The sequence below is a fragment of the Periophthalmus magnuspinnatus genome, chromosome 14 (genome assembly GCF_009829125.3).
Source record: "Periophthalmus magnuspinnatus isolate fPerMag1 chromosome 14, fPerMag1.2.pri, whole genome shotgun sequence".
Classification (NCBI taxonomy): Eukaryota; Metazoa; Chordata; class Actinopteri; order Gobiiformes; family Gobiidae; genus Periophthalmus; species Periophthalmus magnuspinnatus.
This window is the reverse complement of record NC_047139.1, coordinates 22,120,585-22,138,090: the sequence shown is the minus strand read 5'-3', so window position 1 is coordinate 22,138,090 and position 17,506 is coordinate 22,120,585. Positions and strand designations below refer to the sequence as shown.

Genomic DNA, 17,506 nt, shown 5'->3' with positions numbered 1-17,506 from the left:
TTTTGTTCAGCAGAGATTGGCAATTTTAGAGCTGAAATTTGCCAAATGATTCAAGTGAAGGTGTATGGAGTTTAAAAACACAGTGGAGCACTTCCTGTATTTCCACATGACATCACAAGGAACGGAGTGTTTTAAATATGCAGAGTTTGTGTGTTAAACATGTGTGAATGAAACAAAACACAACTCCAGGTCTGTTTGTGACGAGGAATCATAAAAGGATCATAAAATAGCGTAATATGAGACCTTTCAAGGCATTCTGAGAAACTAATTGAAAATATATACAATTACCAAACAGGAAATATTTTCACCACTTCCTCTTATTCATCAAACTGGTTGTGGGTAGTTTGATCGATACACTGTCACATGCTGCTCCAGTCTGAGTTAGTCAGGGATGATTTCGTTGTCTGTTCTCTTTGTGCACTCCAATAGTTCATTGATGGAGCCGGTAGAGAGCACTTGTTTGGAGTGAGGGTCGTAAGTATAAAACAGATGTCCCTTGAAAAACTGAACAAAGCCTGTGGGAAATATTAAATAGCGTTAGGTTTTCTGTAAAAATGCAAAAAAGAAGGAAAGAAAAGATTTGTTTTAGTTAAAGGTATTATTCAAAAGTGACTCATGTGAGCTTTACGCCATGCTAGAATGTTGTTACCTCATCAAAAACATACCCGGAGCTGTGTTTTGCTTCATTCACACGTGTTTGAGTAACCCTTTATTACCAGTCTGTTTGCATCTTCAAAGTTGAAAATGCTGTTCCACCTTGTGATGTCATGAAGTGGTAGTTTTTTATGTTAACAGCTGCTTTTATCTTTATTTCAGTAGACATTGGCAATTCTAGGGATGAAATTATCCAAATGATTCTAATGAAGATGTGTGGAGTTTAAGTTATAAGTTTGGAGCACTGTACATGACATCACAAGGTGGAACAGAGCGTTTTCTGTTTGAGAGAAGAACTCAGCCTAAATACATGTATGCAGGATATGTGTGTTAAACATGTGTGAATGAAACAAAACACAACTCCAGGTCTGTTTTTGATGCAGAAACAACATTTAAACATAATGATATGGGCCCTTTAAGAGCAAAACTTTAAAGCTACAAGATTTGTTCAAGATGTCGTATCAATAAAATGTATCTGCTCCCTTAAACCAGTGGACCTTTTTGTCTATTAGTGATTCAGTTTTAAAGATCAAGTTTTGGGTTTTTTTGTTTTTTTCCCCATATATAGTGCCCTTGCTTAAGAATATGCTAATGCCATGCTAATTATTGTTCAAGTAAAAAAGTGTTGCTTATTATAAAAATTCTAGCTCATTTCCAAATGAAAAGACAAAAATATATGCATATAACATAAAGACACACTACATCCTCAAGGCTTTTAATAAGATGAAATCAAAAGTAATGCACACATGGTTTTAGATTAGACTGTAGCATGTGTGGTTCATATGGATATTAGACCTTAGACGATATATGTAACGATTAGTTTAAAAGAAGTGAGTGTTTGTACCATCAGAGTAAACTGCAGCATCAACTGGAGCTGGAATCCCGGGGTACTCTTGCTCTATGAGTGATGGTGTGTGTTCCATTGTGTTCATCAGTTCATCGTACCTGCACAAAGGAATGAAACCAGATATACATGGAATAGGTGGTGTTTATGCTCTAGAAACTAATATAATTGAAATGGAAAGCAGAGGGGCATCCATGGGTTTCAGAATGGGGAAAAATGTGGATGGTTGCTGTAGAAATTAACAATTTAAAACAAATAATCATATCTTTTATATTTGAAAAGGTTCACAAAATGTTGCCAATAACAGGAAGCTGAATCCCATGAATACAACTAAAGCGTTTGTTTGGGATTGATTCTACTATTTTGTTATATTAATCTTGAGTTAAATGATGGCACCACTTTTCAAAGCTTTTGTTAAAATAATATTTCTGGATAGGCAGGTCCTGTAACTGCAGAAATATTAATAGTAACAGTAAATGGAGAATGATCACATTTTGATACGATGCTTTTCCACCTCCAAAACACTCAAAGCATTTTATCAATGAACCACTCACCCATTTACACACACATTCATACACCAGTGTACACAGACACTAGGGGGCGAGGTGGGTTAAGTGTCTTGCCAAAGGACACAACGACAGCATTCATCTGTAGGAGCCTGTGGGTCAGTGGATCTGACCTTTCAACCAATGACATTTATGTTGAGAGCAGGATTTGAACCACCAACCTGTGGATCATAATTAACCATAATCCAGGACTGGCACTGGTTCTTTTATAGAATTCTGACCGTCTATCCATGGGTCCAGAATGATGAAAATTTAGGACTTTTGTCATAGTGATTATTTGAAACATAATATTATTTGTCTTAGCCTTTTGAGGAGGAAAAAGGCCCCCAAAGGCCCCCAAAATGTTATGTATAACATGAAGCTAAACACGATGAATAGAGGGATTATAAGATTTTGTGATGCCACGTAAGCACAGTCTATACAATAAGAACTGAATTTAAACAGGAAAATGAAATGACGTCTTAAATGACTAATAATCATCACACAGTGGGCAGTTAAATAAGGAAATGACTTGACTGTATTGTAATCTCACCATTACTCAGTGTTTTGACTGTAAATGAAAAACAAACACACTGTATATGTCCATTAGAAATGTCATATAAGGTGAAAACTAGTACTGAAACTAGATACTAAACAGGAAAAAACAGGGCATTTCCTGAACAGTTTTAGAATGATCTTGGGTTGTATCAGACCTAGTATAAGACTGCATGATATAAAGACAGTATCATTGCTTAGTGTTGAGAATTATATTGTCCAAATAAGAGCATGTTTTATATTTATATGCTGTAATAAATCTGTAGCAAGTATTGAACCTGTTGGTGGTTTTCAGAGTGTAGAATGTGAAGATGTCATACTGTCATACTGATTCCCCTACTGATTACATTGCGCTTTGCCATGAAATCCCCAAAAGGTAAACTGGCTCTGTGTACAACAGTAGCCAGCTGGTTCCAATCAGAGGGACAGTAGGACCATTTCTGTTTTTCGTGTTACCTTTGTAAACACACAAGTCTCCTTTGGTGAAATTCTCTGACTTCTCTGATTGGAACTAGCTACCGTTTAGTACAGAGCCAATTCGCAAATGTTGAACCTGTTTTATTCTCTTACTAACAGAGCCAAAGAACTCACTGTATTACAACACAAATCATCTTTTTAACAGTATTCACTTTAGCTGTATCTGTATTACTAACTAAATATCTTTTGTCTATGGATTATTGGGACGTCGCCTGAACCATAAATATAAATGGACATAGCTAACCTGCTAACCTCAGTGTTCTAAATGGGATGTGAGCATTGGTGCGAATCGGCTCCATCGACTCTGGCTCCAATTCACTTTACATTAGAAAACTGTCGCCCCTCTCTGTGTAACTGCCGCACTGATCCTCGTCACTTTGATCTTAAACGTTCACATTAACCTGCTGTACGTGATCCTGGTGGTTTTATTTTGCTATTGTGTCCGTAAATCAAGATATGAACATTAATAATAGACCAATCAAGCACCTTTTTTCCCCAAAGTTACACCCGTTAGCATTAGCAACAGGTTTGATTGACAGCGTTGCTAGTCACCCGCACCCCTGATTTGGCAGGAAGAGGGAATCAATCAGCCTCGCTCCAGATTGGCTCTTTGGTTGCTGTGATACTCAGTCGGAATTCCCAATATGCAACTTGACAACACAAATTTCTGCCGATGTTTTTCTGCTGTTCATGTTTTTACCTCCAACACTCGTATCCCGTGAAGAACACTGTGTATCGGTCAAATAGAAAGTGAAGGGCGGCATCCACTGATCTGACTCTGGAGGGAAAGCCCAAGTCTGAGATGTTTTTGGGAAAACCTTCTTCAAGCTGTAACTGGGTCAGCTTCCAATACTGATCGCCTGGAAATGACAGTTAGAAGGTTGGCGAAAGTTACCAAAAACAGAAGTTACAATATTAAGTCTTGTTTTTTGAAATGTATGAATATTTTACTTTATTTTACTTATACTCTGGACACACTGGACGCATTGAAATTCCTCTCTATGTTCATATATTTTATTTAATTTTATCTTATTTTATTTTAACTCTAGACTCACCTTTAAAAAACACATTGAAATTCCTCTCTATGTTCATGTAAGCCGCATCCAGGTGCGAGGGCACACTCTCTGGCCACAGGCTGTTGATCAGAGATATGCGCGTTTCATCAAATTGTGGATGTGTTCGCCACATGAACCTGGAAAAGAATCACTGTGTAAAGCTGGGTGTAGTTTGTGTTGTTTTTGATAAGAGCCACTGTCAGTCTCTGCGATCGCTGTGGAAAATACATGTACCATACACGTACCTGTCTTTAAAATAAAGCACTTCTTGTTGCAGTTCAGTTACCGCATCAAAAGACAAGTCCGGATCACATTTGTCAGGAGTTTTGGGAGGAGGCTTTTTGGAAAATACTGAGTCAAAGTTTGGACTAATGCCTGGAAAAAACATGTTGAGGGTACGGATAAGATTATGCACGACAAATGAAGTGAATCAAACTACTGAAGTCACTGTTGTTACTGTAAAGAGAAAATACAAAAAAACATATTTTGAGAACAACAGATTTAGTCTACCGTGTCTTACCGTACAAGTGTTGGACATCTTTGACGTCCCGAAAGGACAGCTCCAGCTCATTGTTGAAGTTGTATGAAGGATACATGACAGCACCGGGGTCTGAGGAGTGGGCCAGGCCAATGGCATGTCCGAACTCATGCACAGCCACAGCAAACAGATTGTAGCCTAAAACATCACCATTGTTTTAACTATGTACATTTTGGTGGAGTGTCTGTCATTTGCTTGTCTTCATGGAGATGTTGCTACTTTTTTTATGTTCCAGTGAATGGCATCTAGGAAGACATATTGTGCTTGAACCTGCTATATAGTTGTAATCTCTGACATCTGACATTTTAAATCGCAATAGTCAACTAAAACAAAGAAAACTGCGGTACCCAATGGGAGCTGACGTCGCCGTAAACGTCACAAGAAACAACAAAGAGTCTGCAACTCTGATGGAAAGCTGCAGATCATGCTAGCCAACAGCCGATTTCTTTTTCATTTGTACCAAAATTACTATGCAATGCTCCCAAATCCTATGTGTATCACCGAGTTAGAAAATATAATTGGAGAACAAAGTAAATACAGAGCAGTGGGCATGTACTGGTGGCAGTGAAAACGGGTTGCTCGACAATATGGTTTCTTGAAAATAAGTGATAAAAGATTATTCAAACATGCTCCAAAAACAGCTTCAAGAGGGTACATGAGAGGGAAACAACTATAAAATGGTTAAAAGTTTTGAAAAGTAAATTTTGCATAATAGAGCTGTTTTAAACTTATTTTGATCTACGTATCTCCAGGAAGTCAAGCAGGTGGTGCAATCTAACACCACTATCAGGTGAAGTTAAAGGGGAGATGCAAGGAGACCCTGTTTTTAGCTATAGAAACTGCAAAGAAATACCAGTGCACCTCTAAATGGAGATTTCGCTCAGATGTTCTAAAGCTGTACCTGTAGAGTTAGTGGTCCAGTCTTCATCTGCATCAAAGTGCACGTCTCCTCCGATCCCAGAGCCCGGTAAGAAGGCGTGAGCCAGGATGCCCTGTTTACCATCAAACGGGGAGCCGTCTTCGTGGTCTGCAACATAACCATCATTGTGTATGGAACCAGCACTGTCCTTCACTGTATATCAATGTTTACCTCCTTTGTAGAAAGAAATAACGATGTCCGCTTCCCTTCGGCGTCGCTTCTGAAAATGCATGGGCGTCACACTGGACCACACCTTCCAAGCTTCTCGAAAAACCTTACGGACTTGTGAGGATGGGATGGGCAGCTTTTTTCCAACTATTCTGAAAAAGGAAATGTTTTGGTTTATTCATTGGTCTATTCATTTATTTAAAGACATGAATATATGAGGGAACAAGTGAACATTTGATCGTGTTAATGAGTTTGACAGAGCTTCAGTTAAGGTGAGCGCCTGTAGACGGGACCCATATCATTTTAGTTATGTTCATAATTGAGCCTGACAGTGGCAGTTACGGAGAGAGGAGCGAGTTTTTCAATGCAAAGTGAATAGGAGCCAGAGTCATTGGAGCCAAAAGCACGCTGATGCTCACTTACTATTTGAAATGCAGTGGCTAGCAGGTTAGCTATGCCCTTTTATATACACAGTCTATGGTTTTACCTGTAGCTGATTTTGCTTTTGGTCCACCTCACTGTTTCCCCGAACGGTTCCACATCTGACAGACCACAGCGGGGTTTCTTCATCACAGCCAGCGTGTCTCTGTTCAGCTCTCCACTAGGAGGCAGCCCAAAAAACTTCTGCATCTCTTTTATTTTTTCGCAAAACCCCGTGGACCAATCAGCATCGACTTCATTCTGCGTGCTCCTCTTTGCTCTCCTCTGCTCGGGTCGGTAGCCATAGAAGTGCATCAGGTACTCCTAGACAGAAATGACATGTTATGAAATACACTTTGTTTTTGTAATATCAGCTGGTTGCGCATTCCACACATTTTCTGAAGCAAAATGATAGCGCTTGTGTGTGTAATTGTTGGTGTCACTTTAAAATCAACTCCAAGAGATACTATACTTATACACATAAAGTGTAATGGTATGTTCCTGTATGTTACCACTGCTGACAGCGAGAAAGCAAATCTGCAAACTCAAAATTAATTATACCATGGCACTCACCCAAAACTCATAAAAAAAACAAAACAACAAACGTTAAATGTCTACCAAGTATTTTTTCATATGTGGCTTTATAATTTATTATATTATTACTATAATTTTGATCATATATTTTAAAAACTTTATCTTTCAATCTTGCACTCTCATTTAACCATATTGTAGAAGTGGAAGCAGATGATTGGCAGACTGTGAGATAATTAATGCAATTCTTCTTAGTTGTGGTTTGACATACCTACATTTTGTTTCTTATTATGTTATTATTATTATCTTTATCTTCTTATCTCAATATCTTTTAGCAGCAATTTTGTAATAAATCAATAACAAATAATACCAGCTATTGATTTAAAGCCACTGAAAGCTACAGAATGTTATTTTTCTTGCCAAAAACATGTACTGAAATAAAGGCATGTTTTTAGAGAGAGTTTTGTTGTTGGTTTTGTTTTTCATTTTGGTTGTTTCCAAGGCAATGTTGTTCCTTTGGCTATAATCTTTCACAGTATGACAGCAAAACTTTGTATGGTTTTATCTCTCTGTTGTCATGGAATCAAATAGATGACGTACCCTCTCCAGAAAGTTATATATTTTACCTTTAAATGATAATTTATGTTACTGCTTCCATAAAGATGTCACCCAAACCATTTTTGTAAACATGTGGGAACAAAAATACCCAAATATCATAAAACACAAATTATTAGTCAATTATTAGTTAAAGCTGCCTCTCTCCTTGAGAGATTTTATTGCTTTGTTAGAATATTCCACAGTATTTTATTAAGCTTAAACCTCCACACTCAACAAGAAAAGTTCCATGCAGCTTTAAATTAGTATAGAACAGGCCAAATTTAACTCTGCAGTCTGCACACTATGCTGTCTAGAGTGAAGATGAGAAGCTTTTAAAGTTTTGCAGCACTTAGTCAAAGCCATAAATAAATCATGACATGTTCAGATAAGTGAGATAAGTAACTATTAAAGTGTCCAAACTGAGTGTGCATACCTCCGCAAGTGCCCTCTCTTCCTCCGATGGGACGAGATAATGGGGTTTTGATGAAAATGGAGACTGGACCGGTGCAGACCTCACCAATAGAGGGAGAAGACACCACCAGAGCATCTTCAGTGCAAACGACAAACTTGAGTCTGCACTGGGGCAAATGCAAAGAACCACTTGGGGCCACTGTTATGGCCCTAGGCCTTAACTTCTTTTGTTGTTTGTAATTATACATTAGGTTTCTTGTGTTCATCCCTGAGTCTTCGTTCTTCCCGTAATCGTGGCTGTTAGATCCCTTGGATGCGATTGGAGGACTGTTTTCCAGCCTGGCCAATCCAGGGGTCTACCTTCAGCCGCCTCCCAAGTATTTAAGAAGATTGGGGACACTTGTTTGGGGCTGCTGGCCTGGAGGGGCCACTATGTCAATTTTTTGATCAAGTCACTACAGGGATAGTGATTTTTTGTGATAAGACACTTTGTCATCAGTACTGACTCTGTTTGTTTGTTCATAAGACTTTGTTATTGTGAACTTTGTGTTTAGTTAACTTTACCTTTGTTGTTGTTTAAACTCATGCAAGGTACCCTTTTTATATATATGTTTGGTCCCTTTTTGTTTAGTTCACCCTCACCATTCCTGTTAATTAAATTACTTCTTATTTTACCATTTTTCCATCTTGGTTTTCTTTTTCTTACTTCTCTTTCCCTCGCTGAGCTGGGTCGTAACAACCACCTGTTAATTATGCCTGAGTTGTCCTGTCCTGACAAGAAACAAGGTGGCTTCACAAACACACACACACTCATGACCTGTTTGAGTTTTTTACAAGTAAAAGTACCAATTACCCTTTGTGATAAAAATTTGCATATCAACACTGACATTGCTGAATGTATATTTTGACCTAAACAGATGTTGCATGTTTTGAAATATTTTCCCCTATAGGCATACAGTATGATAATTATATGGTGTGAAATGATGACAGGGTTTATATATCTATATCTCTGGAGTCAGAGGCTCCCACAATATCTCAGATAACATAATATAAAAGAGGTAATATAAAACATTTGGAATACAGAGGCTTTTGAATAGTGCCGGAGGTCCTTGTGATTTGAACAGATGAGATTTTTTATTTATTTATCTTTATTTATACAGTGGAACCCAATGAGAGGATTTGGGCTCTCTTTTTCATGGGTGTCCTGTTTAAAATACAATACAAGAAGAAAAACAAATAAAACAAACATCTATACAAGTCTACATAAAACATTAAAAACAGGTGCAGGTGTGTGTATAAAAATTTCTTATCAGATTTTTAAATTAGAACTGTGTCACCAATGTATTATGTTTTGCTTTTCCTTAGAGTGTACAGTATTTCATTTTTGTGATGCAAAACAGCTAAAAGCATCTTTCCCATCTCAGTTCTGGTGCAGCTAGAGCTTAGCCTTATGCAGTCATGTGATGTGGTATTAAATGTTCCAGTATCAATGGTTAACAAGCAGGTGAGGTATTCTGGCAGTTTTTGAATCAGTCCCTTATAAATACATTTCATACAGTTTTGTTCTCTCCCCACATTTTCATAGAGAATACAGTGATGGGTTTTTAATTCATCACCTGTAATAAAACAAAGGGCAGAGTGAAAGAGTGGATCTAAGTAGAGGCTGAAGTCTGCATGTACCACATCCCCATAATTCACATAACATTGTCAAATCCAACATACTTCAGACGCTTCAAGACGACTCCATGATCCACTGAATCAAAAGCTTTAGTTAAGTCAATAAACAGAGCTGCACAGTCTTTTTTTATCATCAAGGGCTGAGAAAATGTCATTTAAAACTTTTCTGTTTGCAGTGACAGTACTCTGCCCTTTTCTGAAACCTGATTGATAAGACTTCAAAATGGAGCATTTATTTAAATAAACTGTAACTTGATTTGCAACTAACGTTTGCAAGACAAGGTCATTTAGATATTGGCCAGAAATTATTTACATTTTTTGTTATCCCACCTTTATGTAAAGGCAAAACATGTGCAGTTTTCCATAATTCTAACTATAACTACCATTTAAATGGATAAATTTAAAATATGTAAAAGAGGTTGAATTAAATATGGGGCAACTAGTAACAGAAGTTTTGGATCAAGGTTGTCAGTTTTTGTGGACTTCTTTGGGTCTATGGAGCGGAGCACATTTAAGACCTCCATGTGAGTGAAGTGTCTTAAAGAAAAAAATTACCAGAGGTTCAGACTGAACATAATCAAGATCAGAAGGACCATCATTATCATCCAAAACATCACATGCAGAGATAAAAGGGGGCTCTCCACCCACCTGAAGAGGGCAAGCCACCTTTTTCCGGTCGGAACCATGTCCTCGGATTTGGAGGAGCTGATTCTCATCCCAGCTGCTTCACATTTGGCTGCAAACCGCCCCAGTGCACGTTACAGGTCCTGATTTGATGGAGCATCAGGATGACATCATCTGCAAACAGCAGAAATGAGATCTTGTGATCCTCAAACTGGACCCCTCCAGTCTTTGACTTCGCTTTGAAATTCTGTCCATAAAAACAATGAACAGAACCAGTGACAAAGGGCAGACTTGACAGAGTCCAAGAAGACTCAGAATAGATTTGAGTTACTGCTGACAATGAGCACACAGCTCCTGCTCCAGTCATACAGGGACCAGTCAGGCCTTAACAAAGACCCTCGGACCCTGTACTCCCGGATCACCACCCAAAGGACATCATGAGGGACACAGTCAAATGCCTCCTCCAGATCCATAAAGCACATGTGGACTGGTTGGGCAAACTCCCATAAACCCTTAGGCACCAGATGGATATTACTGTATATAGCTGGTCCACTGTTCCACAACTGGGACAAAAACCGCTCTGCTCCTTCTGAACTTGAAGTTCAATTATTTGTCAGATTCTCCACTTCAGTACTTTGGAATAGACCTCTTCAGTACTTTGGACTGTGCCTGAACTGTGTCCAGCCAAGCCCCGTGGGGAAGGCCTGGCCCCAGACACTTGAGCACCCACTCCAGGTCTGGCTCTAGGATGGGGCCCCGGTGACATTAATTCCGGTGACGTATCTGGCCTCGTTGTTTCACCTTGTTGTTTCACCTTGTTGTTTCACCTTGTTGTTTCACTTGTCATAAGGGGCTTCTGTTTAATAGTAAATAAGTAGAGTTAGATGATCACATGAGCTTTGGGGGGAAGCTGACAGCTGCTTGTCATCTGACACTTCACACATGAGCTGCACAGTTTGTTCTTTGCACTGGACTAATAGACGCACATTATTTTATGACCATGTTTTCTACCATTGGGTTATAAAAATTTGCACTTGTAATTTTTTTTAGCATTAAACTAGGAAAAAAAAGTTCTTTCATTATAAACCCATTTTTAAATGATCACAAGTAAATACAGAGCAGGAGGCGGGGATAAGGGGTAGGTGAAAACGGAAATTACAGAAATACAGAAGTATTACTCAAACATGCAGGAATAAGGCTGAGTAAGTTAATGGTGAGGGAACAGTGTCATGACATGTCCATTTATCCAATTTTGCATAATACATCTTCCTTTAAAACTGTAGCCTGAAGTATTGGCACGACTCACTTTGTAATTGTGCTGTAATGAGCATCGTGAGCTGTGTTTTGACTGATCCTTGGAGCAGATGATGCACAGCAGGTGTCAAAGTTTAGGTGTGTTTTGGAGGTGGGTGTATTTTTCCTTACAGCTGTTTTGAGATGACTCAAGTCGAGAACTCCAGGATTGCCCCAACTGGGAGAGAGGGCAACTCATTATGATGAGTGAGCTGTGCACGTCACATCCACAAATAGTACAATTCCGCCATGTTTACACACTGTTCAGTCATTTTTGACCAATCTGATACCTGTACAACAGTAAAGAGGGACATAAATATAAAATTTCTTTAGTTAAAATACAGAAAAACCTATCTGAAAATTGAAAGGGGTGTGAATATGTCTTGAATAGACCCAGTGCATAATAATATTCTTAACAATGTTATTTTTACCAACCAACCCAAGCCGGGGGTGACCTAGTTTTTGATTTTTGTTCCAGAGTTTTGACAAATTCATTGGATGTGACATTTCTTTTCAAAATAGAATTATTACGTTTAGAATTTTGGCATCTTTCATTCTTAATAAAATATTGTTTCAGTGATTTTCAAAGGTACATGCTTTTGTCGACATTAAAACACACATGTAGACCATTTTACTTCTGCAGTAAACTTCCAGGCTGAAATGTCTCCACGCTTGAGTTATTTCCTCATCACTCTGACTGGATTGCTTAAAAGCACAGATTTGTTGTGTCACTGTCCAGATGTCAGCTTTCCAAATGTTAGCCCACAACCAGACTTCTGTAAAAAGGTACGTAAATGGTGAGAATATGAGAATATTGTGTTAGACTTGTGTAAAGAGCGGTCTTGTAGATGATGTCACCAAGAAGCTTTTGGAGTTACATCAACACTGGTTTATTTAAAGATTTGGGTGTAGTTTATACTAGAGCTATGGCTGAAATATATAAAAAACATGATTGTCTGAAAAATTTAGACTGGTTTTCTAAATGTGTATTCTTCTTATTGTTGTAGACATCAAATATAAAAGCAAGATATATGGAATTATGTAGCAAAGAAAAAAGTAAAATAACTCTAAATATTTTTCCACAAAGCAAAGGATGGCTACTCTCAAAACCGCTCTCATATGTACTGACTCACAGGTTGTCGGTGCAATTCCAGCGCCCCAAAAATAATACTACTGTTGTGTCCTTGGGCAAGACACTTAACCCACCTTGCCCCCAGTGTGTGTGTACACTGGTGTATGAATGTGTGTGTGAATGGGTGAGTGGTTCTTTGGTGTAAAGCGCTTCGAGTGACTTGAAAGTGGAAAAATGTGGCAATTTATATATATTTAGTAATTATTTCATGTTTTTTTCTTTGCATAATTCCATATAAGTTACTTCATACTTCATATTTTATGTCTTCTGTATGTATATAAATGTGGAAAGTAGTAAAAATTAAGAAAAAGCAATGGTGTATCTAAACTCCTACACATTATGTAACGTTAAAACTGGGCCTATTTCTATTTTAAGGTTTACAATGACAAAATGCAAGTTCATAATCTACTTTTACAGTGTTAAAGTCTACTAAACATTCAAGATAATAAAAGTTTGTCCTCCTCTTCTACACTTTCTGATGGTAATTTGTACACACAGCGCTGCACCAAACCACAGTAATTACAGTTTGCCATGTGCTGAAATGTCTGGGTGTGTGCCAGAGCCCTCAGAGTAAGGGAAATTTTCAGATTTGTCATTATAAGAAAAGGTGGTTTTAAAAATTAGCAATAAACGCTGTTGAGCAGGTTGGTGCTCCCACTGATTGCTGTTGTTGTGTCCTTCAGCAAGACACTTAACTTGGATGTTACATTTCTTTTCAAAATCGAATTATTACATTTTGAGTTTTGGTATCTTTCACTCTTGTTTATGCGATTTTTAAAGGTACATGCTTTTTGTTGACATTAAAACGCACATAAACCACTGTTTTTATGGTCCGTCAAGTAGGAAGGTTTTTTTTTTTTAGAAATAGCAATAAACGTGTCAATAACAGTTTGTTTGTGTCATAGTGAGTGTGAATGAGTGAGACTGAAGTGCTCCATAAAAGTCGGGTAATATATATTTACCACTGTGATGCTGTAACAGGATTGTCTTATAGTCTCATCTTGGTTCTAACTTGTTTTTTTTTTAATGATGCAACAACAAACTGCCCAAAATGCTGTAGAAAAAGTAACAGTAGTAGTAATAGTATTAGTAATGGTAATAGTAATGGTAGTATTGATGGTAGTAGTAATGGTTGTAGTAACGTAGTAGTAATGGTAGTAGCAATGGTAGTATTGATGGTAGTAGTAATGATAGGAGTAATGGTAGTAGTAATTGTAACAGTGATGGTAGTAGTAATGGTAGTAGTAATTGTAGTAGTAATGGTAGTATGCATATAAATAGTGTCGAGGGTTGTTTTTTTTTTGTTTTTTTTTTTTGTTTTTTTTTTTTTTTGCAACAGATAAATAAAATAAAGTGTTTTATAGAACTGTCTGATTGTGTTTTTCCAACAGTTTAAGTGTGACTGAAATTGCTGAACAGTGCAATAGTTTATATTTCCAAACAGCTTTACTTTGAAATGATAAGACGACTACTACTACTATTACTACAACTATTACTACTGCTACTACCACTACTACTACTATTTGATTTATAAAGTACCTTTATGGCCACATGAATTGCATTATCTGTGGTTTGTGGTTTTCATTACATTATATCAGAAACTGTGTGTTGTGGATCACTGCCATGTTCCCACTCCCTCTTCTGTGTGTCACAATGTTCCTCTTTCAAAGTTCCCTACAGACATAGTTAACCAAGTGAGTCTCAAGAGGATAGATTTATAATGTTTTTATACATGTGACAGCAAAACACTTAGATTTGAGTGGCTGAAAGCACCTTTATTATCAGCTAGAAGTAACACACCTCGAGACTAGACCTGATACTATCTCTATGACTCAAACTTTATTATATGGACACTGCACGTTCACATGTGGGCTGTTTACAAGTGGACTGAGTGATGTCACCATGCAACTGTAATGTAAAAACAGTTCTCTATAAGGTCTGGACATATTGTGTATAATGTAACAGCCTTGTTGCACATTGAAGTATTTTGACATATTGAAGAAAAAAATCTGTTTTGAAAGAAGCTTAAGTATTTTTGGAGTAAGGTGTTGTTTTATATGTGATATGGTACTTCAAATATATAATCGAAATGGTTTTATAGTAGTATTTTTTAATAGGACCCCAGGAAGAGTAACTGTCGTAGCTAATGGGGATCCAAACACATGAGCAATAAACATAAAAACTCTAACAATCAGGCACAGTAATATTACTACTTGGCTTTAAACAATGAACTGAAATGAACCCCGCCACTCCTGCCCTGGATATAAAGTAGTGGGCGCTAGTTGAAATGCCACCCTCCTACTCCCCCAACCTGCTACTCTCAGCCAACTGCACTGGAGCACCAAGCCCATTTACTACGCCATAATAAAAATGACAAACATGCTAATTACATAATCGCAGGAATTGCATTTATAAATAATCATAAAGATATGTACAACCTAGATTTTACCCCTCTACAAAATAAAATCAAAGAAGATCTAATGGTAATGGTAGTAGTAATAGTAGTAGTAATGGTGTCTTCTCCTCTCTTAATTCAATAAAATATAAAAGACCCAGAATTACTACTTCGTATCAACCCAGGTTAGTGGTTACTAAATTAGTTACTTAAGTAAAAGTACAGATACAGGAGCAAAAACAAGTAAAAGTATCACATGGAAAAAAAAATAAAAATACTTTTATTACTTTTAAAGAACCTGTTTTAAAAAGTACTTAAAGAGTAAAAAGTAGGTATTTCATGCTCTTATAAGGCTTCAATATAGTGATTTTGATAAAGATTTGTCCTGAATTTTGATTTGATGTTGTTGTTTTTTGTTTTTGTTTTTGTTCTCGCTGTTTTTACTTACAAAAATACTTTCAGTCCAGTTTTTGATTTTTACTTACAGTACAATACTACCTCTACTTCATTATGTTCCACCACTGACCCAGTTACAGTATATCGGGCACTGTGTGTGTGTGTCATTACTCCTCCAGTTTGGTCCGTCGTTTGTGGGTGTGTGTGTGTGTGTGTGTGTGTGTGTGTGTGTGTGTGTGTGTGTGTGTGTGTGTGTGTGTGGCTTATTGCTTCTTTGATATTTAAGGTTCACAATGTAAATTCTCTGATGTGAGGGTCCACTGCCTGTTTTTCTCCATGGAATGTTCCACAGTACGGCATTCAACTTATCTATCTCCATGGAGACAAGTAAGAAACACCGCAAGCCCAAGTTACAAGTCAGATCTATGGAGAAGTAACCTACCCACAGAAAAAACATGCATTCTTATATTGTCAAGGTATTTTTTGTGATTAAACCCTGAAACTGAATAAATGCAAGATATACAAGTTTAATGCCATACTGTGGAACATTCCAGGCGATGCAATGACATATAAACAGCCAGAGGGCATACCAGAGAAATTACATACTGCACCTTTAAGCCGTCTTTATTTTCCTGGTATAGTTACTTACAAATGTTTATGATAATACAAAGAGGAGCAAAGTGGTAGTTTTGTGATTCCAATGTGGTCCATGTTGTTTTTAGTTTGTTTTTCTAATGGAGTCACCATTGTCTCTTGTATTAATGCGAAACACTGAATATCAATTATTAGTATTTTTTGTTATTTTTACAGTGCATCAACACTTTGATAATTAGAGCCTTATGTTAGATTACACAGTTTAAGAAATGACCTTATAGAAGATGTATAAAAGATTCATCAAACTGTGAGACATCTAGACTAATAAAATCCAGAACTATTGCTATCTACTCATAGAAATAATACGGCAGCGACACACTGTAAAACGCATGGATTTTAATGTTTTTTCATCATCAACATCAAGGCAACTTGGATTACACTGCAATAATATCAATAAGGCACCATATTTGACTTCTGCTCGTGTGGGGCAGAGGGATACAGTCCACACATGTACATACACGGAACAATGGAAATACTTATGTGCTCTTGTGCTGATGAATGCTGCTGGCTCCACCACTGTTACCTTTGTGAGTGACATGTTTGCATAATTAAAACATGATTAGTGTTTGATGGACATAATGCACAGCAGTAATGGGGCTATTCATCAATATAACAACTAGCATAGACCTAATGTTAGCACGACATATACAAAACAAAAATTATTCAAAATATGAACAACATGTTATTAATTTTACCACACAATGTAGTACATAAAAACAATTACAAGTAAAAGGAGTAGGAAGAACTTCAATGCACTGTGGCATGCTTGGCAAAGTAATGAGGTTTAGTGCCACCTACTGGATATACCTTAGACTGTCCAAAGTTTTTCTGCATGTGCTCTCTTAATTTTCTTTTGCCAAACAATATATGCAAGCAAAAATGACATTAAATAGTAATCATAAATAAGATGGTTAAAATCAACCTTGAGAAGGGGAACTAACTGGCTTTTATTATATTCATTTAAGCATTCACTTGGTCCCTTCATGAAATCAAAAAAACTACAAAGCTTCTACAACAAATCGTTATCTATATTAGGTTAAAATTCAGGTCTGAGCAAACCTGAATCAAGCCCCTTCCAGTGTATCAGGTTTCTAATATGTGCAAAATCTACAGTTTAATCAGATCACAAACACAGTCGCAGCTAACACTGTCTGGGGGGAGGAGGGGGCTCACCTTAACATAGAACTATTTAGCAACATGATAATACAATAACTCTATCGGACGATTATATCACTCCTGAAATGTCTGTGGATATTTATCCATCCATCCATCCATCCATTTTCTTCCGCTTATCCGGGGCCGGGTCGCGGGGGCAGCAGTCTAAGCAGGGACTCCCAGACTTCCCTCACCCCGGACACGTCCTCCAGCTCCTCCGGTGGGACCCCAAGGCGTTCCCAGGCCAGCCGAGAGACATAGTCCCTCCAGCGTGTCCTGGGTCTTCCCCGGGGCCTCCTCCTGGTGGGACATGCCCAGAACACCTCCCTAGGGAGGCGTCCAGGAGGCATCCTGAGCAGATGCCCGAGCCACCTCAGCTGGTTCCTCTCAACGTGTAGGAGCAGCGGCTCTACTCCGAGCTCCTCCCGTGTGACCGAGCTCCTCACCCTATCCCTAAGGGTGCGCC

At 37.9% G+C, this 17,506-nt stretch overlaps 2 protein-coding genes across 2 annotated transcripts in view; one reads left to right on the top strand and one right to left on the bottom strand.

Annotated features, from left to right (window-relative positions):
• The window catches only part of nrip1b (nuclear receptor interacting protein 1b), a 238,871-nt gene that overhangs the window by 56,351 nt on the left and 165,014 nt on the right, over positions 1-17,506 (top strand). The window lies entirely within an intron of this gene.
• Positions 382-10,497, bottom strand: LOC117380954 (collagenase 3). The gene is made up of 10 exons (XM_033977786.2): positions 10,354-10,497; positions 6,243-6,499; positions 5,759-5,907; positions 5,570-5,695; positions 4,651-4,806; positions 4,376-4,505; positions 4,131-4,267; positions 3,776-3,935; positions 1,499-1,599; positions 382-515 (listed from the first exon to the last, which is right to left on the bottom strand). The coding sequence occupies exons 1-10, from the start codon at positions 10,495-10,497 to the stop codon at positions 382-384; spliced, it is 1,494 nt and encodes a 497-aa protein (XP_033833677.2).